This window comes from Bombina bombina, chromosome 11 (assembly GCF_027579735.1).
Source record: "Bombina bombina isolate aBomBom1 chromosome 11, aBomBom1.pri, whole genome shotgun sequence".
Taxonomy (NCBI): Eukaryota; Metazoa; Chordata; class Amphibia; order Anura; family Bombinatoridae; genus Bombina; species Bombina bombina.
Window position 1 is genome coordinate 170622244 of NC_069509.1, and position 11853 is coordinate 170634096.

The window sequence follows — 11853 nt, forward strand, 5'->3', positions numbered from 1 at the left end:
TATATGCAGTATAGTTTTACAAGTGTTGCTATATACAGTATAGTTTTACAAGTGTTGCTATATACAGTATAGTTTTACAAGTGTTGCTATATGCAGTATAGTTTTACAAGTGTTGCTATATGCAGTATAGTTTTACAAGTGTTGCTATATACAGTATAGTTTTACAAGTGTTGCTATATGCAGTATAGTTTTACAAGTGTTGCTATATGCAGTATAGTTTTACAAGTGTTGCTATATGCAGTATAGTTTTACAAGTGTTGCTATATACAGTATAGTTTTACAAGTGTTGCTATATACAGTATAGCTTTACAAGTGTTGCTATATGCAGTATAGTTTTACAAGTGTTGCTATATGCAGTATAGTTTTACAAGTGTTGCTATATGCAGTATAGTTTTACAAGTGTTGCTATATGCAGTATAGTTTTACAAGTGTTGCTATATGCAGTATAGTTTTACAAGTGTTGCTATATGCAGTATAGTTTTACAAGTGTTGCTATATACAGTATAGTTTTACAAGTGTTGCTATATACAGTATAGTTTTACAAGTGTTGCTATATGCAGTATAGTTTTACAAGTGTTGCTATATGCAGTATAGTTTTACAAGTGTTGCTATATACAGTATAGTTTTACAAGTGTTGCTATATGCAGTATAGTTTTACAAGTGTTGCTATATGCAGTATAGTTTTACAAGTGTTGCTATATACAGTATAGTTTTACAAGTGTTGCTATATACAGTATAGTTTTACAAGTGTTGCTATATACAGTATAGTTTTACAAGTGTTGCTATATACAGTATAGTTTTACAAGTGTTGCTATATACAGTATAGTTTTACAAGTGTTGCTATATGCAGTATAGTTTTACAAGTGTTGCTATATACAGTATAGTTTTACAAGTGTTGCTATATACAGTATAGTTTTACAAGTGTTGCTATATACAATGAAAGAGTCTATTTGCAATACAAACAGAGGTTGCTATGTATAATATAGACAGCTTTCTCAGACTCATTACATACAGGTAGGCTTATAGCTATATTGGGTTCACATGGGCCTATGTGCAATATAGAGACAAACGAAGCACGGGGATCTGTGTTTGATGCAGCCGGATAACTAATACAAAGCCAGGCTTACGGTTAATGTAACCCCAGGCCTCAGTCTAACGAGGTTACAACCGCCTAATGCCATCTTCGGGCCTTCTCCCTCCCCCGCCGAGGCCTTGTCAGAGAAGGCGGCGCTCAGAGAGAGGCTTCCGGTTACTGTGAGCAGCTGATCGCCGGCTTAGCAAGTCCCCGAGGCCGGGACATATCATGCAACCTCCCGGGACAGCTTAGTTTACCAGATCCCTGCTTCAGAGGCCTCGCATTGAATGTTAACCCGGGCCCAGCCACGGGGTGTATGGCGGCCCTGTCCCAGCTGGTTGCCTGGCTCTCACAGTCCGCTGTTGTCCGCTCATACGGAGTGTTCTCCAAGGGCCTGACCCGCACCTTGCTTATCTTCTTCAACCTGGCCTGGCGGCTGCGGATCAAATTCCCTTATTTGTACGTTATCGCCTCCATGATGCTGAATGTCAGACTGCAGGTACAGCAGGGGCTGGAAGGGGATCAGACTGTATAGGTAACTGTCTTATATATAAGTGCAGGGATAAGGCTGTATAGGTACCTGTCTCATATATTAGTACAGGTCCTGGGCATAAGGCTGTATGGTACTTGACTTATATATAAGTACAGGTCAGGGGCATAAGGCTGTATAGGTACCTGTCTCATATATTACTACAGGTCCTGGGCATAAGGCTGCATAGGTACTTGTCTTATATATAAGTACAGGTCAGGGGCATAAGGCTGTATAGGTACCTGTCTCATATATTAGTACAGGTCCTGGGCATAAGGCTGTATAGGTACTTGTCTCATATATAAGTACAGGTCAGGGGCATAAGGCTGTATAGGTACCTGTCTCATATATTAGTACAGGTCCTGGGCATAAGGCTGTATAGGTACTTGACTTATATATAAGTGCAGGTCAGGGGCATTAGGCTGTATAGGTACTTGTCTTATATATAAGTACAGGTCAGGGGCATATGGCTATATAGGTACCTGTTTCACATATAAGTACAGGTCAGGGGCATAAGGCTGTAAAGGTACCTGTCTCACATATAAGTACAGGTCAGGGGCATACGGCTATATAGGTACTTGTCTTATATATAAGTACAGGTCAGGGGCATATGGCTATATAGGTACCTGTCTTATATATAAGTACAGGTCAGGGGAATAAGGCTGTAAAGGTACCTGTCTCACATATAAGTACAGGTCAGGGGCATAAGGCTGTATAGGTACCTATCTATAAGTTATATATAAGTACAGGGAAGGAGAGATCTGACTGTATAGGTACCTGTCTCATATATTAGAAAAGAGAAGGGGGATCTGACTGTATAGGTACCTGTCTTATATATTCGTACAGGGATAAGGCTGTATTGGTACCTGTCTCATATTAGTAAAGGGAAGGGGGATCAGACTGTATAGGTACCTGTCTTATATATTAGTACAGGGATAAGGCTGTATAGGTACCTGTCTCCTATATTAGTACAGGTCAGGGGCATAAGGCTGTATAGGTACTTGACTCATATATAAGTACAGGTCAGGGGCATAAGGCACTTGTCTTATATATAAGTATAGGTCAGGGGCATAAGGCTGTATAGGTACCTGTCTCACATATAAGTACAGGTCAGGGGCATACGGCTGTATAGGTACTTGTCTTATATATAAGTACAGGTCAGGGGCATAAGGCTATATGGGTACTTTTCTTATATATAAGTACAGGTCAGGGGCATAAGGCTGTATAGGTACTTGACTTATATATAAGTACAGGTCAGGGGCATAAGGCTGTATAGGTAGCTGTCTTATATATAAGTACAGGTCAGGGGCATAAGGCTGTATAGGTAGCTGTCATATATAAGTACAGGTCAGGGGCATAAGGCTGTATAGGTACCTGTCTTATATATAAGTACAGGTCAGGGGCATAAGGCTGTATAGGTACCTGTCTTATATATAAGTACAGGTCAGGGGCATAAGGCTGTATAGGTACCTGTCTTATATATAAGTACAGGTCAGGGGCATAAGGCTGTATAGGTAGCTGTCTTATATATAAGTACAGGTCAGGGGCATACGGCTGTATAGGTACTTGTCTTATATATTAGTACAGGTCAGGGGCATACGGCTGTATAGGTACTTGTCTTATATATAAGTACAGGTCAGGGGCATAAGGCTATATGGGTACTTTTCTTATATATAAGTACAGGTCAGGGGGATACAGCTATATAGGTAGCTGTCTTATATATAAGTACAGGTCAGGGGCATAAGGCTGTATAGGTACTTGACTTATATATAAGTACAGGTCAGGGGCATAAGGCTGTATAGGTACCTGTATTATATATAAGTACAGGTCAGGGGCATAAGGCTGTATAGGTACCTGTCTTATATATAAGTACAGGTCAGGGGGATCAGACTATAGGTACCTGTCTCATATATTAGTACAGGGAAGGGGGATCAGACTATAGGTACCTGTCTCATATATTAGTACAGGGAAGGGAGGATCAGACTGTATAGGTACTTGTCTCATATATTACTAATGGATAAGGTTGTATAGGTACCTGTCTCATATATTAGTACAGGGAAGGGGGATCAGACTATATAGGTACCTGTCTCATATATTAGTACAGGGTAGGGAGGATCAGACTGTATAGGTACCTGTCTCATATATTACTAATGGATAAGGCTGTATAGGTACCTGTCTCATATATTACTAATGGATAAGGCTGTATAGGTACCTGTCTCATATATTACTAATGGATTAGGCTGTATAGGTACCTGTCTCATATATTAGTACAGGGTAGGGAGGATCAGACTTTATAGGTACCTGTCTCATATATTACTAAAGGGCAGGGGGGTCAGCTTCTATAGGTACCTGTCTCATATATTACTAAAGGGCAGGGGGTCAGCTTCTATAGGTACCTGTCTCATATATTACTAAAGGGCAGGGGGTCAGCTTCTATAGGTGCCTGTCTCATATATTACTAAAGGGCAGGGGGTCAGCTTCTATAGGTACCTGCCTCATATTACTAAAGGGCAGGGGGATCCGCTTGTATAGGTACCTGTCTCATATTACTAAAGGGCAGGGGGATCAGACATTTTAGGTACCTGTCTCATATTACTAAAGGGCAGGGGGATCCGCTTGTATAGGTACCTGTCTCATATTACTAAAGGGCAGGGGGATCAGACATTGTAGGTACCTGTCTCTGTTTCATGAATTTTAGGTTTCATGTCCCTTTAATGGAGGGTCCTTCTGCAATACGTTTACTGTCCTTTTCTCTATGTAGCCATCCATTATCCCTATATCCACCGTATTCTTTCCATTGATACATTGTGGCAGCGATATGGTAACTACATTATTTTTTGTTGGACCGACATTCCCAAGAGAATACGCACACAGCTGGAAGAGTAATTGGCACTGGAGGAAAAATCTATTCATTTGTCTATGCATTATTCATTCATCCATTCACCAAACCTTATATATTTTTCATCAATACATTATTTAGCTTCTGTTCTGGACTAGCCGTAATCTGCTGCTCTCAAGCAGTGTTTTAACCATGTGTTTCACCCCTTAATGACAGCTGCCTGTCGTTTTTACTCCTCGAGATTAAAGGACCAGTGAATGCAGTAGAATTGCATAACTAACAAATAATACACACATATACTCAAGGAACACCGAGTTAAATAGCAGCGCTTGTGAATGTTAAAAAATCATGAAATCATAGAGCCATAAAAAGTCTTACTAGTAGCAAAAATACATATAGAGTCCCAAAGGAGATCCTAGAGACCGTCAGATGAACAAATCCAATAAAGGATGACATTCCTTTCCAGTTGCTGCCACTCTCTAAACTTGTGTTTTCCTCCTTCACAAGCCAGAAAAAGCCTGATTTAAAGTAGATTTTATCAGTCAATCATGCATATATAAAAACCTACTTACTAGACATAAGTTCTTTTAAGCCTTTATTTAAAACTCGAAAGGTCCCGCTTCCAGTTTCACCGTCGGCTACCAAACAGCAAATTGGTTCCGTACTTCTCAAGACTCCAATCCCACGCCTCTAGTTGCGGTTACCTACAGAAGCCCAAATGGAATAAAAGTAGCTCAACGCATTTCTCCCGGAGTGCGGCCGGGTTTTCTCAAAGAAGTTGTATACCATAGGAATGTCTATACCACGTCATTTCCAGTGACGTGAATCAGCTGTTGGAGGGGTGTTGCGCTCACTTCGAATGCGCAAGAGGCCCAACCTCCTACAAACAGCTGTTTAAGGGGACTTATTTGAGAACAACGGGTTGAGGAATTCTATGGACCGTTATCTGCAATGCGCATGCGCACACGGCCCTACTCCTCAGTGATCCATCGTGCACCGCTGACTTGCCGTGCCCGGGGGGTGCTTATGGGGGTTACAAGGGGGTGCTGATGGGACTTACATATTGGGTGCTTATAGAGGTTACAGGGGGTGCTGATGGGGCTTACATAAGTTACACAGTGGGTGTTCATAGCGGTTAAAATGATTACATATTTACATGTATAAATGTTTCCACATTTAGGCATTTTATAATCTGTAGGAAAAGAGACTACATGTTTATGTGTGCAGCTGTTCACCACATCACACTGTACAGGTCCCAATACTACGTGCGCTCAGGAATTTGGTGCCATATATTTCCTCGACCCGTTGCATAGTTTAAATCAGCTGATTTGAGGAGGTTGGGCCTCTAGCGCATGCGCAGTGAGCGCCACAAACCTCCAGCAGCTGATTCACGTCACCGGAAGTGACGCGGTATACACATTCCTATGCGGTATACAACTTATTTTAGAACACCGGTGTTCTAAAAAAAGTTGTATACCATAGGAATGTGTATACCACGTCACTTCCAGTGACGTGTAATCAGCTGTTGGAGGGGTGTGGTGCTCACTGCGCATGCGCTAGAGGCCCAACCTCCTACAAACAGCTGTTTAAGGCAACTTATTTAAGAATGGGTCGAGGAATTCTATGGACCGTCATCTGCAATGCGCATTCGCAAACAATGCTGCGCATGCGCACACAGCCCTACTCCTCAGTGATCCATTGTGCGCCACCGACTTGCTGTGCCTGGGGGGGTGCTTATGGTGGTTACAAGGGGGTGCTGATGGGGCTTACATAACTTACACATTGGGTGCTTATAGGAGTTACAGGGGGTGCTGATGGGGCTTACTTAAGTTACACAGTGGGTGTTTATAGGAGTTACAGGGGGTGCTGATGGGGCTTTCTTATAGGGGTTACAGGGGGTGCTGATGGGGCTTACATAAGTTACACAGTGGGTGTTTATAGGGGTTACAGGGGGTGCTGATGGGGGTTACTTATAGGGGTTACAGGGGGTGCTGATGGGGCTTACATAAGTTACACAGTGGGTGTTTATAGGGGTTACAGGGGGTGCTGATGGGGATTACATAAGTTACACAGTGGGTGTTTATAGGGGTTACAGGGGGTGCTGATGGGGCTTACATAAGTTACACAGTGGGTGTTTATAGGGGTTACAGGGGGTGCTGATGGGGCTTACATAAGTTACACAGTGGGTGTTTATAGGGGTTACAAGGTGTGCTGATGGGGGTTACTTACAGGGGTTACAGGTGGTGCTGATGGGTTTACATGAGTTACACAGTTGGTGTTTATAGGGATTACAGGGGGTGCTGATGGGGCTTACTTAAGTTACACAGTGGGTGTTTATAGGGGTTACAGGGGGTGCTGATGGGGCTTACTTAAGTTACACAGTGGGTGTTTATAGGGGTTACAGGGGGTGCTGATGGGGCTTACTTAAGTTACACAGTGGGTGTTTATAGGGGTTACAGGGGGTGCTGATGGGGCTTACTTAAGTTACACAGTGGGTGTTTATAGGGGTTACAGGGGGTGCTGTTGGGGCTTACTTAAGTTACACAGTGGGTGTTTATAGGGGTTACAGGGGGTGCTGATGGGGCTTACTTAAGTTACACAGTGGGTGTTTATAGGGGTTACAGGGGGTGCTGATGGGGCTTACTTAAGTTACACAGTGGGTGTTTATAGGGGTTACAGGGGGTGCTGATGGGGCTTACTTAAGTTACACAGTGGGTGTTTATAGGGGTTACAGGGGGTGCTGATGGGGCTTACTTAAGTTACACAGTGGGTGTTTATAGGGGTTACAGGGGGTGCTGATGGGGCTTACATAAGTTACACAGTGGGTGTTTATAGGGGTTACAGGGGGTGCTGATGGGGCTTACATAAGTTACACAGTGGGTGTTTATAGGGGTTACAGGGGGTGCTGATGGGGCTTACATAAGTTACACAGTGGGTGTTTATAGGGGTTACAGGGGGTGCTGATGGGGCTTACATAAATTACACAGTGGGTGTTTATAGGGGTTACAGGGGTTGGTGCTGATGGGGCTTACTTAAGTTACACATGGGGTTCTTATAGGGGTTACAGGTGGGCTGATGGGGCTTAGGTAAGTTACACTGGGGGTGCTTATGGGGATGACATGGGGGGCGCTGGTGCTTATGGGGGTTACAGGGAGGGCTTATGTAGGTTACACAGAGGGTGCTTATGGGAGTTAAATGGGGGCGCTGGTGCTTATGTAGTTTAGAGGTGGTGCTTATGGGGGTTACAGGGAGGGCTGATGGGGCTTATGTAGGTTACACAGAGGGTGCTTATGGGAGTTAAATGGGGGTGCTGGTGCTTATATAGTTTAGAGGTGGTGCTTATGGGGGTTACAGGTGGGCTGATGGGGCTTATGTAGGTTACACAGTGGGTGCTTATGTTGGTTAAATGGGGGGCGCTGGTGCTTATGTAGTTTACAGAGGGGGTGCTTATGGGTGTTACAGTGGGAGCTGATTGTGCTTATTTAGGTTATCCCCTCTGTAACCTATATAAGCCCCATAAGCACCCCCTGTGTAACCTACATAAGCTCCATCAGCCCACCTGTAACCCCCATAAGCACCCACTCTGTAACCTACATAAGCCCCATAAGCACACCCTGTAACCCCGTAAGCACCCACTCTGTACACTACATAAGCACCAGCGCCCCCCATTAACGGCCATAAGCACCCTCTGTGTAACCTACATAAGCCCCATCAGCCCCCCTGTAACCCCCATAAGCACCACTGATGTAACCGACATAAGCCCCATCAGCCCCCCCTGTAACCCCATAAGCACCACTGATGTAACCAACATAAGCCCCATCAGCCCCCCCTGTAACCCCCATAAGCACCACTGATGTAACCAACATAAGCCCCATCAGCCCCCCCAGTAACCCCCATAAGCACCACTAATGTAACCGACATAAGCCCCATCAGCCCCCCCTGTAACCCCCATAAGCACCACCGATGTAACCGACATAAGCCCCATCAGCCCCCCCAGTAACCCCCATAAGCACCACCAATGTAACCGACATAAGCCCCATCAGCCCCCCCTGTAACCCCCATAAGCACCACTGATGTAACCGACATAAGCCCCATCAGCCCCCCCTGTAACCCCCATAAGCACCACTGATGTAACCGACATAAGCCCCATCAGCCCCCCCTGTAACCCCCATAAGCACCACCAATGTAACCGACATAAGCCCCATCAGCCCCCCCTGTAACCCCCATAAGCACCACTGATGTAACCGACATAAGCCCCATCAGCCCCCCCTGTAACCCCCATAAGCACCACCAATGTAACCGACATAAGCTCCATCAGCATCCCATTTAACTAAAAATGTGTGTTTTAGGGGTTACCACAACAAAAATCTGCAACTAATAATAGCAGACACTGCAACCTATGCCTAAATCTATAACTGTGCCACTGTGTGTGTTTATAGGAAATATATTACTTGTTTGTTAAATAGTCAAACATTTCAATGCTTCTTCTAAATGTTTAGTTTACTGAGAAGTTTCAATATAGATACATTGCCAGAACTATTTTTCTGAACTGGAAAATTTAAATTGCATATTTATCTTTTTTTAAATGTGCAATATTGTTATATTGTATTTGAATGAACTATTTTGCAGAGATTTTAGATTTCTTTTAGGATGCCACAAATCAAGGAAAACAGGAGTCGTGGTATACACATTCCTATGCGGTATACAACTTATTTTAGAACAAGGGAGGTAAAAACCTTATCTGTATAAGTAATGGGTATTACGTCCGTATTCATATGCTGCTAAAGAAATGCAAGTTTCTTCCAACTTTTAGAAGCAAAATAGCTTATGCGTGTTAATTTCAAACTTTCTCTAAATCAAACATTTTATTTAATTAGCCAATATTTGTTTGGGTGTATAATTTCCCTTTAAAAAGTTCAAAGTAACTTCTATTTCCCCTCCCCCTGTGTCATGTTACAGTCATCAGCCAATCATAAAATGTATATACTGTGACTTCTTGCACATGCTCAGTAGGAGCTGTTCCTCAGAAAGTGTGCATATTAAAGTACTGTGCACTTTTTGTTAATGGAACTAATTTGGAAAGTTGTCTAAAATTGCATGATCTTTCTGAATCATGAAAGTTAATTCAGACTTTAGTGTCCCTTTGAATATCACAGGTGTTGCAGACAGGAAGTAAGTTATGTTATACCGCGGTCTTGCCTCTGTTGGCGAACCCTGCGCTATTTCAGGGTTCAAAACCCCTTAGGGCATGCAGCATACAGGGTATATCCATGTCAATGGGGTTAAACACAATGAATTGCAGGGTCACTTGTGTAAAATGAAAAGCTCTAACAAATTGGAGCATGTCTTTTTTCAATTATAATGACCCTTTCATTAAAAAGGGACACTCAAGTCAAAATTAAACTTTCATGATTCAGATAGAGCAGCAGTTTTGAACAACTTTCCAATTTACTTCCATTAACAAAATGTGCACAGTCTTTTTATATTTACACTTTTTGAGTCACCAGCTCCTACTGAGCATGTGCAAGAATTCACAGAATATACGTTTATGATTGGCTGATGGGTGTCACATGATACAAGGGGGAGTGGAAATAGACATAACAGGAATTTGTAAGAAGAAAAACTACAAATCATTTGAATTATATTGTCTTTTTATTATGAATTTGTTGTGTATGCAAATCTGTTGTATTTACTGGTCCTTTAAATTGTTGGCCCTACTATATTGTAACTGATACGAATATAAGAATACTAACATCTTGAGTGGTTGCTACTAACTGCAATCTCTTTTCAGGTTCATATTGAGATTCACTGACGTCTGTATGTGCTGTAAGAAGGAATGAAAACTTCCCTGGACACATTGTCATGGGTGCAGAACCTTCTGGAAATAAGTTCGGACATAAAGAAAATTCAGATGGCTCTTGCTTGAGTGAAGATGTCTTTGATGTTGTGATAGACCCAGCTCAGGCCATGCATCTCCCTCTATATAATAACATCAAATATCGTTTTACTAGTTTACATAGGACTATTTTACCTCCAGCGTCCAGGAAACATATTTTAGTTCAACAATTCCTTTTGCGTAATACTTGCAGGTGTAGATCCATAAAGACACAGCCGAATATAGCTGGATCTATCCACGGCTTCAGATCCTCTGCAAAAATAATTTTAGAAAACTGTTTAAAACTCATTGATTGGCTGGAAAGACCTCCGTTACTTTTCAATGACCTCATGAGCTGGAGGCGCAGTGCATGTTTTGTACACTTCTGTCTTTCAGACCTTTATAGTTCTCAGAAGTTCAAACCTTTACAGTTGGAATTGAGAGTAATTGAAAAAGAGTTGTACTTTCTGTCTAGTTTGGGTGCACTGTGTACTTGGGTTTGCAATCAATCATGTCTGCTGCTTTATTTAAACCTCTCTGTAGAGAAGAAGGCCAATCTATCTTGTGGGATTATCTCGTCCTTACAACTTCAGACACAATAGAAAAGGATGAGAGAATGCCGTCTTCTGCAACTCGCACAAGTGACTCTGCTTTTGTTATCAGTAGCAGTCTTTACATTAAGTGACAGTCAATAGTGCATGACAGATTGTTCTCCCAGTAATAAAATTAGCTTTTTAAATGATCAATCTGGATTATGAGTTTTTAAAGCATGATTTGTTTACATAATTATTTTGTCAATGAAAGAAACAATTAACTTTTTATTGTATGAATCATTTATTAAATGAGCATTTTATTTTGAAAAACAATCGACTACTGGGAGCTAGCTGAACACAGGTGAGCAAATGACAAGAAGCATATATGTGTAGCCTCCCAGTAATGTATTGCTGCTTGGAAGCAGTCTTTAACTATGCTTTTAATTCCTCTGCAGTGGTTAAGCATATATATATATATATGCCATAGTGCAATAATAAAATATATAAAACACAGTAGAGCATCCTTTTTTTTTTTTTTGCACTTTTATGTAATATCCCTTTAACCAGTTTTAGGTAAGTGGTTATGAGTACCTGTTCGCTGTCAAAGCTGTATCATATTGCGTTGGGATGGCTCTGGCAGCCAAGGGGTTGAGGATATTCCTGACTGAGCTCTTATGTCAATCAAATTGCAAAGGTAATTATATATTTTTAAAGGGACATGGTAATCCTTTTTAATATATAAATAAAACGAAGAGCACCTCATGGTGCAGAAAAAGACTTTCTGATGGATAATTTTAAAAAGGCTATAACAAATGCAGTATTGACTTCCGGGGCGGAGCTTAAGGAACACGGCAGCGTGGACGTTGTCGGAGCTACCTGAGCTAACTTTCCAGCACCGCGGCGCCCATAGCCCTTGTTTGGCAGCTAACACCAAACTGGGCGTGCAAGCCAGCATCTGCAGTTGGCGGGCGCTGGAAGCCAGATCTTAAGCGTTGGGCCGAC

At 42.3% G+C, this 11853-nt stretch overlaps 1 protein-coding gene across 2 annotated transcripts; it reads left to right on the forward strand.

The window, feature by feature from the left end:
* Window positions 1-991: 991 nt before the first annotated feature.
* LOC128642241 (small integral membrane protein 10-like protein 2A) lies at window positions 992-11364 on the forward strand. 2 transcript variants are annotated; one of them, XM_053694940.1, is made up of 2 exons: window positions 992-1610; window positions 10235-11364. In XM_053694940.1, the coding sequence occupies exon 1, from the start codon at window positions 1392-1394 to the stop codon at window positions 1608-1610; it is 219 nt and encodes a 72-aa protein (XP_053550915.1). In that variant the 5' UTR covers window positions 992-1391; the 3' UTR covers window positions 10235-11364. The 2 variants fall into 2 exon arrangements, with proteins under 2 accessions (XP_053550915.1, XP_053550916.1); XM_053694941.1 differs by having other exon boundaries at window positions 998-1574.
* Window positions 11365-11853: the final 489 nt, after the last annotated feature.

Coding starts and splice junctions, on each gene's coding strand:
- LOC128642241 (XM_053694940.1), top strand. CDS start 1,392: ATGGCGGCCCTGTCCCAGCTGGTTGCCTGGCTCTCACAGTCCGCTGTT.